This window comes from Myxine glutinosa, chromosome 8 (assembly GCF_964187855.1).
Source record: "Myxine glutinosa chromosome 8, kmMyxGlut1.1, whole genome shotgun sequence".
Classification (NCBI taxonomy): Eukaryota; Metazoa; Chordata; class Myxini; order Myxiniformes; family Myxinidae; genus Myxine; species Myxine glutinosa.
In genome coordinates this window covers 145400068-145414468 of record NC_136268.1, presented here as the reverse complement: position 1 = coordinate 145414468, position 14401 = coordinate 145400068, and the positions used below count along the sequence as shown (strand labels likewise).

The 14401-nt window shown below is 42.5% G+C and overlaps 2 protein-coding genes across 3 annotated transcripts in view; one reads left to right on the top strand and one right to left on the bottom strand.

Annotated features, from left to right (window-relative positions):
* The window catches only part of LOC137432990 (chitotriosidase-1), a 337722-nt gene extending 336004 nt beyond the window's left edge, over window positions 1-1718 (top strand). Inside the window, exon 12 of the mRNA XM_068125359.2 lies at window positions 1548-1718. Coding sequence (XP_067981460.2) covers window positions 1548-1703 — 156 coding nt within the window. The 3' untranslated portion in view covers window positions 1704-1718. The remainder of the gene's footprint in view (window positions 1-1547) is intronic.
* Window positions 546-11109, bottom strand: UBA52 (ubiquitin A-52 residue ribosomal protein fusion product 1). 2 transcript variants are annotated; one of them, XM_068125361.2, is made up of 5 exons: window positions 11068-11109; window positions 9728-9862; window positions 6517-6603; window positions 6050-6152; window positions 546-787 (listed from the first exon to the last, which is right to left on the bottom strand). In XM_068125361.2, exons 2-5 carry the CDS (start codon window positions 9828-9830, stop codon window positions 694-696), a joined length of 387 nt encoding a protein of 128 aa, XP_067981462.1. In that variant the 5' UTR covers window positions 9831-9862; window positions 11068-11109; the 3' UTR covers window positions 546-693. The 2 variants fall into 2 exon arrangements, with proteins under 2 accessions (XP_067981462.1, XP_078639939.1); XM_078783813.1 differs by having other exon boundaries at window positions 11039-11084.
* Window positions 11110-14401: the final 3292 nt, after the last annotated feature.

Sequence of the window (14401 nt, the reverse complement as noted above, 5' to 3'; positions counted from 1 at the left end):
ATTGCCCTTACACGTTTTTGGATAACATGACATTTCACAGGAACACATCCCCCACGTTATACCAGGGTTACCTGTACATACTTGCACCATGTTTGATTTTAATCCCTTTTAGCTTCTCTTAAGTATCACGTTTTTACCTGACATGATCTCTGATACAGAAATCTAATCAGTTCATCACATGTACTTCGTCCAAGTTTGGTCAAAACCACATCATTGGTTCTCAAGTTAGCGAAGTAACAGAATCTATAACAGGACTTCTTGCCTTTGACCTCTTGACCCCATCATCTAATGTGGTTATCTTGACATTATACATACTTCTATAAAGTTTGACTTTGCCGTTAAGTTATCGGGGCAAAAAAACCCCAAAAAGAAAACCCTATTATTATGGAGGTTGTTGGTGTGACTGCTGGTGGTGTGACCGGACAGTAATAACCTTTGACCGCTAGATGCCAAAATCTAATCGGTTCATTACATCTTAGATACTTGGACCAACTTTGGTTAAAATCCCATTTTCTTGAAAAAAAACAAAAAAACAACCCAAACAGTAAAGATTTCTAAACATTTTATTTCTGCTTATTTAACAGCAGGAAGTTAGGAGAGGGGGGCAGGGGGGTGAGGATTGAGGTGGGTGAAGAAGCAAATGAAGACCCCACTCATGTTTGTGTGGAGGCTGAAACAATCGACATTGGATCTTCACTTCAACTTCTTTTTGGGACGAAGGTTGTTGGTGTGACCGCACTTCGTCTTGCGACAGTTTACGGCTCGGGGGTGCAACCGAGCATAGCACCTGTACACAAAAGAGGATTTCCACAAAACAACTCAGGTATGATAAAGATATTTTAAATAAATAAACAACTTGTGGCATGCGTGATGCGGAATAATATTAAAGTCAATGAATTTGGAAATAATATGGTAATTTAAGAAAACTTGATATGCACATTTGCTTGCTTTGAGAGTGTGCACGAGAGAAAATGCATGAGAGTGTACATATGCAGAAGATTTTGTTTTGTAATCCGACCAAAGTTGGCTGACTGGTGGCCTTTAACTCTGTATAGCAAAATTGCTAAAATCACGGGACTATGACATTTTATGTCTTTTTCTCCTTGTTCCAGTTGATGTTAAAATATTTTTTCTGAGTCAGATAAAGGAATTATTTTAGGGTCATAAACCACGTAAGCAGTTGTAAAATATAATGCCAGTAGAAAATAAAGGTTTCAGTGGACCTCACATGCAAACAAACTTTTTAACATTACGCAATGCATAAAATAAAACGTCTTTAAAGATAATTTAACGTTCATTACTTGTTAATGAAATTAAACCTCAGCACGGCATCAGCACTATTTTTTGTTCATGAGGTCAAACACCAACTGAAGCGATGTGTTGCCTGTGATATCAGCCCCTTGGAGCCACGTGGTACATTTAAAATGCATGCCTTACATTACTTTGCCCATTGTCATCATTATTTTGGTTTTGGCAAAAAAGTTACATGTCCACGACATTATATGTCTTGATGAGTCTTTTTTAAATGCCCTCTATGTTTCCCACAGATTTGCCAATATCTTTTTTCTGGTTGGACCAGGGTTCGTATTGAAGGTGAGAAAGCCCCATATGCCTACAGCGGCAACCAATGGGTAGGATACGATGACCAAGAGAGTGTCACTGAGAAGGTGAGTGTCAGACTGCAAACAGAAAATCTAATTTAAGCTATTTGGGTCCATCTTCAGTTTTATGTAATGATGATACGAGTAATATACTGTGTGTAAAGGGGGAAGTGGAAGAATGTAAAATTTATTGAAATAAATCTGAGAGAAGGATTGCAAGAAGTGGAAGTGGAGGAGAGCTGAGAAGGAGTGGCACGAAAAATAAATCAGGTTGGGGTGATAGAGGAGATAGTAGAGAGAAGGGAAGAAGAATGCATGGTGTGCATGGGCAAGGTATGGGAGAGGGCCAGAATTTTCAGAATTTTGGAAGGTTGGCAGGATAGCCCAGACGTATGCACACACTCTGTCTAGTTTGGGTTGCAATCTTGACTAAGCTATAAACTGCCACCCTGGTGTTTCGGAGACCACCCTGGTGTTTCACCCGTTTTAGCACTATTATGGCCTGTGAAACACACCAAGTGGGCAGTTTATAGCTGGATGGAGATATCGCAATGTGTGCCTCATCCTTTGGATGGACATTAAGCCAGGTGTCCCATTTTATGTCATTAGTTGGAAAATGTGAAGGATCCCACAAACTTTCCCCAAGATGGCACTTCCCCCCAAGCAAAGTGCCTATCTTTAGTAGTTTGTAGGTTTGTTGGTGATTTGTCTGTTTGTAGGGAAATATCACAGGCACCATAAACAAATGGCAAATTCATACCCTAACCCACAGGGGGCAGTGCATCAGTGGCACTGCTGCACTTACAACAAATTATGCTACCCACAGCTACGTGCTGCTTATGAAAGAAGAAACATTTTCGATATGATTCTCTGAATATCCCAATGGAGATTGACCCAGCGCCGTATATAAGGAGAGTCTGGCCATCTATTGCTGTCTCCATGGACTGCTATGATTGGCCGATCACAGTCACGTGGTTTCAAGGTGCCATGTTTCCCCCCCATTTGAACAGCCCAGTTGTACGTTGGGAGGAGGAGTTGACTGATGATGACTGATTTGTTTTCACTTTGCAATCTGTCATCGAGTCCCAGTCTCAGCCAAGCAGATACCAGTAGTTTGTATCATTTGGAAGTCCACTGCATCTCAAATGTGAAGAAAAGGGGATGCCAGGTGTGCATGCGAGTTGTTGAACATCAGGATCCGATAACTGATGCTCCGACTGTGCTCAAGGAATCCAAGGAAGGCTGTCTCACCCATTTCTCAGACATTGGAATGAAACTCTTCATAGCTGGAGGGCGCTACTTTTGCGAGGTCAAAGGCCAGCTGAAAGGGAAGAACTTGTTAGTGAAACGAGTTGAGCAAGCTGATGACTTCACTCGACATGTTCCCATTCCTTCTTGCCATGATATGAAGGATAAACTGCTCCAAATGATCTACACCGTGAGACTACTTTGCGCTAAAGCAACAAGACGTTCAAAAGCAGAGAATACAGGACTCAAAAGAGGCGAGCTCGGCAGTAAGAGTGCGGCCATGCATGTTGTCGTGAAAATACTCAAATGATCTGTTTCTTCTGCTGAGTTTTTGTTCATGTCGAACGATAGGATTCCGGACCGCAGTCCCATAACCATCGTCAGTTCTAGATACCCATCCATGACATCATTAGCGGTATCTGACTGGTCGTCATCACATGACGCCAATCATCTTATATACAATGCCCCGCAAATGACGATGTCGGTTTAGAAATTTCGGATTTTATTCTCTGCGTTTTGTCACATGTGTCATGTATTTTTTCTTGTTCGGTCATCCTCTTGATTTCTTGATTCTGTCTCATACAAATCCCCAAACGCACTCAGCACAAAGATATTGATCCCTATTTTTATGGCATAGCCCATAGGGCAAAACCGTCTAGAACAGTGTTTGTCCGTCTGTATGTATGTGTCCCCTCAAACGTATACCAATCAGAGCTGAGGATCTGATTGGTATATGTTTGAGGTCACATGACATGTAGGTCACATGACAGGGTGATGTGATTACGCCTGATTTATGCCTCATCTTCGGACCGCTTCGGACAAATTAAGTCCAGGTTTCTCAATACAGTAGTGTATCGTTTCAGTAGTATCGTTTTCATAATAACAATATCGTAAATATAACCATAACACTTTAATCCCAATGTCATGAATACTCAGTTAATGGATTGAAGTGGTGTATGGTTCATGAATCAATGATGAGCTGTGTTCGGCACTAATATTAATAACCGCAGTATTGACGGGGAATAAAAGTAAGGAATTATCTTCAGTTTTTTAAATAGTAATATCATTTTTGAAATAATAACACAACGTTAATAGTATAGTAAATCTAATCGTAACACTAATCTCTTCGTAGTGACTGCAAACTTACTGGAAGTTAAAATATATCATCTTCTGCATATTAAAGTAGCGGCAGTTTTGTGTTTATGATGTCATTACGACGGCTGACTCCACCGACATTTTAATTTACTCGTCGGCCTACACCCGCACACTACCGGAGCTGCAGGAAGGGTCATTCCTCTTTGGGGTACATAAATTACAGTCGATCTATGGGCGGGTCTCAAGAACATTGGGTGTGTGTTCATTTACCAAGTTTCTTGTGGAGAGATCACCAAGTGGTTTAAGCATTCGAGCAAGCACTCCATTCAAAACCCTTAAGGAACGGCTTGCCTGGCAAGCACTAGGTAGCTGCTTGGTAAATGAGCACACCTCCAACCCTTGTGGGGTATATAGATTACAGTTGATATTCCCTCAGTTCTGTAAGTAAAACCTACCTCATGGATGTCGGGATTCCTCCAAATTTCTTTGTTTAATGTTATCAACAGCATTAGCGACTGTTTAAAAAGCTAATCATATGTGTTTGTGTTTTATAATATTTTACAAGCCTGGCTATGCCGCTGTCAGACTTTTGGTCTTGTTTTTTTTTAAAATAATAAATACAAGCCGTATGGGGGTGAAATCTGCATGTAATGGGCAACACGCGCAGAGTAAACAGTTCATTTACATCTGCAGGATGTCTAATAAATAAAGAAAATACAAGCACACCTGACGCTAGGCCCAGGTTTCAGACTTTGGCATTATACTAATCTTACTATAATTAAGGAAGTATATGTTGCTTTGTTTTCATTTGGCTGCAACACATAACATTCTTGAACCGCTGGTTTGAATGAGTTGAAAACTGCTAGTGGCACCTTGGGTGCACACAGGGGGTTTTCGGCATTCATAATAATCATAGTCCCAGGGGTTCTGCATTGGGGGAAGACCCAAATTCTTTGTAAATGTGTATCATGTAGCTCCGCTCCCGGTGTGAGGTTGTATTACAAGTCATACAATAACATTATTCATACAATATTACAAGTCATACCCAAAAAAAAAAGGTCGTAACTGTATCAAACAATAATAGTGTTACGATTATATTTACTATATTATTATTATTATTAAGAAAACGATGCTACTGTATTAATAAAGCGATGCTAATTCCACTATTACACCACTTCATCTTCCACATCTCAATTCATCTTCCACTTCATCTTCCACTTCTGTATTAATACACCACTTCTCTTTGAGTTATGCATGAACAATACACCTCTTCAATCCATTAACTTTGCAGTCACGACAACGGGATTGCAGTGTTACGATTATATTTACCATATTATTATTATTATTATGAAAACATTAAATGTTAGCTCTTTCACGAGCCTCGATTCAGTATTCAAAAAAAACAAAAACAAAAAACACAAAAAAACAATACTACTGTATTAAGAAACCTGGGCTAATTTGTCTGAAGCAGCCTGAAGGTGAGACATGAAGCCTAAGGCCTAAACATACTGTCGTTGGAAGACCCGTAACACCGATGCTTTCGATATTTGATGGTCATTTTAACAATCGGTTTGTTTGTGTTTCACACTGAATGAAAAACGTAAGGGTAGAGCATGGTGATTGTGATATATGACAGGTTCGACGATATGTTCGGTCTGAACGGCATATAAATCAAAAAGGTGGTGTGTGGAGTCAGCCGCCCTGCCGCCGTAATGACATCACAGACTCAATCGCATCCCATCACCCCTGTCATGTGACCAGATCCTCAGCTCTGATTGGTGTACGATTGTGAGGGACATACATACAGACAAACACTGTTCTTGATGGCTATGCCCTCGGAGTTACACCGTAGAAACCATGCTATCACCCATCCTCACTCAAATCGCTTTTAGTCTTGACTTTCGAGTGTTCAAGAACACATGTCATCGGCACCGTGGAACAAGATAGCTTGCATACACTTGGATGGCTTGAATCAACATGGAACAATAAAACTGAAAACAAGTCCGAGCAAAAAAGTAAATAAAACAACGTGTGTGTTTGTGTGTGCACAGGCATTCGTCATGTGGCATTTACAATGCCAAATAATAACAAAGTAGAAGCCATACTTGCGACAGATCATCTTGTCACAGTTGTACTTCATCGCGAGGATGCGCAGGGAAGGTTCAATGATTCCACCACGCAGACGCAGAACCAGATGTAGCGTTGATTCTGAATAAAAACGGGAGGGACAAAGAATATACAAATGATAGTGGATTGTCTGCTCGGAATACGTTTAACTTCATAAAAGGGTAACTTCTGCAAAATGAAAGTTTGCAGTAAAATTACTATTCAGGTGGTGCGGGGGCGGTAAGACAAATGGAGCAAAACATAGCCCTGCTCACCATGAGGTCAAAGGAGGGGAGGGGGGGGGGGTAGGGGGCAGAGAAGTTAAAAATAAAGGTGTAAAAGAAATCGATTATGGAATTTCAAAAATACAAGACAGAATGGGATGAGACAAAAAAAGATGGTAGCCACAAGACAGGTGTGTGCGGGTGGGGGGTGGGGGGTGGGGGGTGGGGGGATGATGCGATACCTTTCTGGATATTATAGTCTGACAATGTACGGCCATCTTCCAATTGCTTCCCGGCAAAGATCAGTCTCTGCTGATCAGGAGGAATTCCTACACAAAGTGCATTAAAAATAAATAAATAAAAAACGTCAAAATGCTTAACTTCTTACCTCATGCCATCTGCACTTCACTCCAAGCTCCGCAACCCAACCCCAATCAAAAAGGGTCAAATTGATTAGAAATAAAATCATGATTTCAAATCAAAGGCGATATTCATGAAACACATGCCCCGAATGATTCCAGGCTCTTCTTCATTTGTATTTAAGGATAAGCCTCGTGTGTTTTTAGTTTCAAGAGACATGGACAGTATCTTTCCCAATCACTCATACACAATTCATTTTCTGTAAACTATACAAAGCTCCTCGGCACACCTGAGCTCCTCACCACATACAAGGCTTTCATCCGCAGCTCAATGGAATACTGTTCTCCCCTATGGGCTGGTGCTCCTGCCTCACACCTGGCTCGGCTTCACGCTGTTGAATCCAAAGCTTTCAGAATCATTGGAATCTCCCGCGATGAAGCTATCTCTGAGGGCCTTTCACTCACTCACCGCAGGCAGGTAGGTGGTCTTTCTGTCTTCTACCGACTCCTCTCCGGCCTTGCTCCCCCAGCTCTCTCTGTGCTCTGTCCCCCAAATATTCCTACAGGTCGCACAAGATCTGCCAGCAACCCTCTGATGGTTAAACTGCCGAAATCTCGGCTCTCTGCTCACCTTCACTCTTTCATTCCTCTTTTCTCCCGCCTGTGGAACAAACTCCCACACTCCCTTCAATCCCTCTCCTCCCTCCAGGTCTTTAAAACAGCTGTTCACCACCATCTCTTATCTTCCCCCATCCATAACCTTGATCTTTTCTACCCCCACTAATTCACCCCAGATCCACCTTGTTTGAAATTCCAACTTCTTTCCTGGAAATCCTGGCAGTGTCCATATGTTTTATACCTCTCCCACCCCCCCCCCCCCCCTTCACATGCCTCCCCCCCAAAGCCCTCTCCCTCCCACAGATCTCTCGATGTCTCCATGTCTCTCGGTCCCTGCTCTCAAATGTTGTGTTTGTGTCCTTCCCCCTCTCTCCCCATCTTGTCTACCGCTCCCGATGTTATTTGTTTTATGTGTCTGTTTGTCTTTCTGTGTGATTAATGTTCGCTCTTTCACGAGCCTCGATCTTGTATACAAAAAAAATAAAAAAAATAAAAAAAATAATTTTGACAATTTCTAAGTCTTTTACTTTGTTTAGCAGAATTCCACAGTTATTCATACAAACTGATGGGTGGTCCAGTGTTCCAGCATTTCCGTTCATTAGTTATATCATGAAATGCCCAATGTGAAGCTGAGAGACTAACTTTACTGAAATGGAGTCACAGGTGCGACATTCGCAGCCTAATTGTACAATACATAGCAGAGGGCATCCCGAAAGAAGCAAGACTGATATTATACCTTCTTCAACCCTATCCAACAATACCAAGAGGATATGGCCTTCGGAGGCATGACCCACAATGGGAGGATCCGACAATGGTCATTATTTGTGATGCGTTGTTTACTTGCATACAGGAAAACTCGGTGTCAGGTTATGACAAAGCTGCAGGAAATGTCCATATAGATAGCCCGACATCTTCCGTGCGATCAAGGGAGTCCATCCATCCATGACGTCCTATTCACCTACAAGGCCTTCATCCACAGCCTAATGGAGTACTGCTCTCCCCTATGGGCTGGCTCCCCTTCCTCACATCTTGCTCAGCTTGACGGCGTGGAAATCAAGACCTTTAAGACTATTGGAATCTCTTGTGATTAAGCCGAGTCTATGGGCCGATCACTTCGCCATTGCCGGCAGGTCGATGGTCTCTGTCATAGTGTCATATTCACCCTCATTTCTGGTCTTGCGCCCATTGCCCTTCTCCGTGCTCTTCACTCCTCCTCCTCCCTCCCCCAAGTATCTGCTGGACACACGAGGACCACCAGCCACCACCTCCTAGTGAAACCGTTTAAATCCAGAAACACAGCCCACCTCCACTCATTTATTCCTCTCTTTTCCTACCTGTGGAACCGCCTTTCATACATACTTCAATCCAATTATTCTTCCCTCCGGGTCTTCAAGATAGCTGTTCACCATCAAATCAGGTAATCAACATCCAAAACCACGATATTCTCTACATCCATGAAACTACCAACTAGCCCTCTCAAAATTTTGCGAATGTATCCATCTTGTCAACCCCTTGCGTTCTCACCTACCCCTAATTGTTACCGGCATTCCTTGTTTGTCTGTCTGACGACATTCTCCCTCCAATCTGCTATTGGTGTTTCCCCTTTCTCCTCCCGTTCCCGTTGTTATGTTGTGTCCCGATCTGTTCCATGAATGAGGTATATTTCCCCCAAACTATCTGGACCCCCTCTGGCAATTCGCCATTTTGACTTATGGCCTTCAAATGCCAGCGACGCCTATCAAAGGGCAGAGGGTATCTGAAATAAATAAATTATGCAATTCTGGAATCATTAGTGTGGATGGTTCCAAATATGTATTAATTATTTATTGCAGATACTCCACTTCCAGCCCCGATTCAGAACCTTCCTCACCACCCCTCAACTTAGACTCGTGGTTAATGCCCCCAGTGGCACACACAAAAGAGCCCATTCTCCGTGCTACGCCTTTACATGTCATGTCTGATGTCTGGATAATTTCACATGTCACAAAAGATAACTGGAGATGAGCACACCAAGCGCAAAGCACAAAGTAAACAAACGGATTTTTAACAAGAGAATACTAAACAGCAACTAGAGGTTCCAGGGAACCTGAACTCAACTGGTCTATATCAATATGGTTAGAATATGTATAATAGAACCACAAACTATATAGTTTATATGTGCTAAAAATGACAAAAATTGATTTTTTAATATGGCCGCCCTGCCATGCCCATTTTTGGGCGTGCAACACCCAAATGCAATCCCAAACTAGTTTATGTCTTAAAGATGCTGCATAACAAGTTTCATCAAATCTGATTAATATATGTGACTTTTAGAGCGTAGACGTCGAATTGTTTACAGACAGACAGACAGACGACGGACACTGGGTGTCGACAAAAACACAGCTGGACATAGTCCAGTTGAGTTAATAAAAGTGCAGGTTCACCATAACCTCAGGACCCGGATCACATGCCACTTAAGGTAAGTTTATGCACACACCTTCCTTATCCTGTATCTTCCCCTTGACATTGTCAATGGTATCGGTTGGCTCAACCTCGAGGGTAATAGTCTTCCCAGTGAGGGTCTTCACGAAGATCTGCATCTTGTGTCCGTCAACTCACCTCACTTTCTCCACTACAAGACATTCAATGGAAATCGAGTAGCAATCCATTAACTACTTGGTATATCTTTGGCACAAGAGATTAAAAACCACGAAAAAAAAACACGAAAAAAAAACCAAGACACCAGCAAGTGGGATGTTACAGCACAGACAAGATTACAGGATGTATTCCTTATTACTCCTACCTCTTTTAAAAATGGCGCCTAGTTTTTCCACCCTGTGTGGTCAGCCAGAGGAAGTTTTCACAAAAGGCCTGATTTTCGACACAGGGCGATTTGTGCAGGAATTTGGAATTTGTTCAGGGTGCAGGGAAAAAAATGTGCCTTCACTTCCTGAAGGACTCCATGGAATATTTTACGTCCACCAGCGTGATAGTATACAGGACACCCGAGGTGTCACCTCCCCAATGGAGAAGACCAGAGTTCTGCTGAACCAAACTGTCAGACTACAAGGTGTATTGTTTGGTGATTATATAATAATAATAAATTATATGATAGTGGGTTATAGTGGGTGGTTTGCCATTGCCTTCCCAGCAGAAGTTGTGGCAGGAATTCGGAATTTGTTCAGGAAGTTGGCGATAGTTCGGATACTTTTCACGGACACCGTGGGATCTTTACGGTCCACCAAATAATGGAGGCAGCCGGGACACCCAGTTTGACGTTCATCCGAGGGACGGCACACACATTGATGAATCAACCTGCCTGTGAAACACCAGGATGGCAGTTTATAGCTCGGTCAGGATTCGAACCCAGGCTAGACAGCTTAGAGACGAATGCACGTACCTCGAGGTCCCAGCGAATTTTAATCGACCAACTGATAGATGCAATGGATGTGGAGTTAATAATGTAGCACAGGCATGATGGGCCAAATGGCCTCCTGCACCCAAACTCCAAAAACGACCAATTCAGCTCCAACAACACGATGTTTAAATTCGACATTATTGCTGCTGTAAATGCCCGATATGTTTAGGAAGCCACTCGTATTTAACTTTAAGCGGTTTCCTAAATGTATTTCCTCAGTTCTCGCCCATCTGGCTATGACTGGCTTCCCGGTTATTACATAGTGACAAAACGCCTTCTAAGTAACCAAAACACGTTGCTTTCCTTTAAATATTCAATCACCGCGTTAAAAACGATAAATGCACATTCAAATAAAGCCGGTTAATGTCACAACATCAGAAAATTTCACACATCGCCGATCACGTGGCCAACTCCATTACCTCTTCCCCGCGAAAGGAATGCTGGGAGCAAGGATCACTTCCTCATTAAGCAAATGACGACATTTCCTGTTCCGGGTATGCCGGTCTTGTGACGATTTCCGATGTAGTTGTTGTTTTATTATTAAAGTCACACTTCACACTCTTATTCACGCTTTTATTATTAACGTCCCACTTCGGAAATAAGCAACATATTTTAGTAGAACGAATAATTTTGTTTATTTGAAATTATTCTGCGCTGTATTCCGTTCCCAATCGCTTGCAAAGCCTGCCGTTCCTTGTTGATCATTTCGTTAGGGTGCTTGTTTGAGTGCTTAAGCCGATTGGTAATGGAACACACCTCAGTTACGACGTTAACCTCCCCCCTTCTCGATAAAAATTTAAAGAATATTTTTGCCATTTATTTTCATTTTCATCTTTCATTTTCATAAATACTTTTGCATCCTCATCCACCTGGAAATATGCAGATAAGGGTTAGTCCACTTTCTGTTGTAAAATTGAGGTGCTTATCGTTCACGGATGCTGTCTATAGTTATACTAACTGGATAAGGTGCCTGATGTTAATTGGTCGGGCGATCCTGAAGCCACCGGAAGCGCTCCATCCGCCATATTGCTCCTCCCACAACACAAAAAATCCCCTTTGTATTAATACAAATACTTGCTTTAAGGTTCATATTTCCTACGAAAATTCCACCTTTCTTACTTGATTTTAGTCCATTCCAAGGTTTAAAAAATAGTCTTGTTATAGTATTTATGAAATGCCATCGTGTGTTCCTTACGGAAGTAAACACCGAGACGCTAATGATCAAAGAAGAAGAAGAAGAATGGTAAGAGAAGAAGAATCCAGTTATTATGGAGATGAGGGGGGTTGAGGGCTCCGGCCGGGTGATCTCGACAAATCGCAAATCCCGCGATATTTCTTTAGTTACTGTAATAGTGTAATTTATCCTTAAGCAAATTGTGATGCCGTCATGATTTGTAGTTATATCTTTAAAAATCGGTGGAGCCTTTCTTTCTATGGAAGATTTTATGATGAGCTTAAAAGTTAATGTCTGAATGGCTCCAGCGTGGAAATTGTCTCGGTTTGAATACATATATATGATTCATGTTGGGGATATTGTATTACTAGGTCCATAGACTCAGTAATCAGAACAAAGTACAAGCCCGCACCGTACAAAGTACCCGCACCCGCACTACGCGTCACCCGCACTCCCCTCCCCCCAAAACACGTCATCAACTTCGGCACAAAGCGGATCACGTGGTGCCAAAGCTAAACAACAGACACAGCAACTGTCCCCCTTTTTAAACATAAAGATATTACATGTACGGGTACATTCGAAGTACACCGCCCTCATGCCAAATAATTAAATATCCTACAACGTGGCATTGCCAAGGCGCCTTTGGCGATGCTGTGCAGTCATGATACTGTATTGGGTGAGAGCACGGAGGTATATAATATGGAGAGCCAATTGGCCACCTCGCAGCATTAGCCGCCGTGAAGCCACCGGAAATAGTCTGGCGGCCATATTGGGAAGCCGATCGTAAGCCTGTCAAAGCAAAGGCGTGGCGCACTGATGATGCAGCTGGAGCGAATTTTAGGACCGCCGACTATTTAATTAATATAGAATACTAATATTTGAACTGATATTCGGGCTCAGAATCCCGTTCTTTAAGGAAATGGTGTTCATTAAGTTTGAAGTTGATTCCAGACGCATTTTTCCTGGGGAATCCAATGGTTTAGAGCTTGTTTGAAAAAAAAGTGCCCAAAATTACCGCTCGGTGTTCTTTATCGTTCTTCTCATGACCCAATCACCCACTAGTAGGAATAAGAATCCTGACATGTTACACCCCTGTTTAACTCCTGTCTTCACCTTGGTCGACGACCGCACATTGAAAGTCTTGGTAAAGGGCTTTTACAAGGTTCACTAATTTTCCAGGTATGCTGTATTTCTTCATTATGACCCAGACTTTCTCTGGGCAAGGAGTCGAAAGCTTTCTAGAAATCTATAAAATTGAGGTACATCGTCGTTTGCCATTCTTTGGCTTGTTCTATAATATTCCTCAATATAAAGATCTGATTTGTTGTCATGTTATATGATGTTACTTAATTCAGTCATTATATTGTAACTAAGATGTGTATGTTTCTATTACCGAGATGTTAGAAACCACGCAGATATAATGATAACCAGAGTTTATTCTACACTGACATGGGTCAGCAACACATCAACAGTGAGTCAGTCACATAAATGACATGAAACGCTGTCATGTAGTTAACCCACACAATTCACAGTTAACCCACAAAACACACCCACACCATGTAGAGATGAGGTCGCTCTTATATTTCAGCTTGCTCTGGTGTTGCCTCACTGGTGAGCAAACAGGACCAGTTTGCAATATTTTTTCCTGATGCGCTCTTCCTTCATGTCATCATCGAGTGTTCTCACAACATGATGGAAACGTATCTTGCTGTATGATTGTGATACAGAATGTATTAAAGCAAACACATGGTTGCTGTCTGCCTCACAGTCAAACATGTGCCGATCCAAGGAAGCAAATGTAGACCGACCGACCTCAGAAAGGACAGAAGTGGAAATTGCCACTCTTATCCCACTTTCACGAGGCATTTTGCCATTGCTTACAGCCAGGAGCCTCTTGACACAGCGTTCAGTCGCCTCACAGACACGAACAACACTGTGCGAGGGAACTATGAGGCCACCCCTGTTCTTGGTAACAATCAGGCTGTACATTGGTGTGGTTTGCCATTCTTCGTTGTTACTGGTCAATGCAGAAAGACATTGGCTACACTTCAGAGTCTTCCTCACCATCCTCACCACATAGCCGGCAATATAGCCAACACATGACTCTGTAAAGATGGAAAGTTGCTCAAAATTTGGAATATCCGCATAGTCGTGGTCCTCTTTTGCCGGCGATCTCAACTCCAGGTCGTATCGTCTGGCCACCAACATGTCGTGACTCTCGTCAGGCACAGCCTGCTTTGCAACGCACTTGAAGGAAGCCGCATTCAGGATTCTGGTTGAGTCCTGTGCAGAACAGTTCCCACTTGCAGACTTGATGTCATGTCGCATCAAGAGGCGCTTATATGCGGCAACAAACTGCCGGGCCGTTGGGTTATTCCCACTTCCACATGCAATGCGGACCGCTCCAAAGAAAAGTTCAATGTGGTCTTGGCTCATTTTGTACGTGAGCAGGTATCGCAGGGGAGATGAGGCAGGTTTGACATATGTGAAATACAAAATTTTGACACTCTCTATGCAGATCATGAAACCAATGAAGGGGGTTTTCAAACGCGTATTGGTCATAACTTGACCATTCATGT

Coding starts and splice junctions, on each gene's coding strand:
- UBA52 (XM_068125361.2), bottom strand. CDS start 9,830: ATGCAGATCTTCGTGAAGACCCTCACTGGGAAGACTATTACCCTCGAG. Junction 6,604..9,727: donor GAAGATACAGGATAAGGAAG/GTGTGTGCATAA, acceptor CACTTTGTGTAG/GAATTCCTCCTGATCAGCAG. Junction 788..6,049: donor GACAAGATGATCTGTCGCAA/GTATGGCTTCTA, acceptor TTTTGTGTACAG/GTGCTATGCTCGGTTGCACC.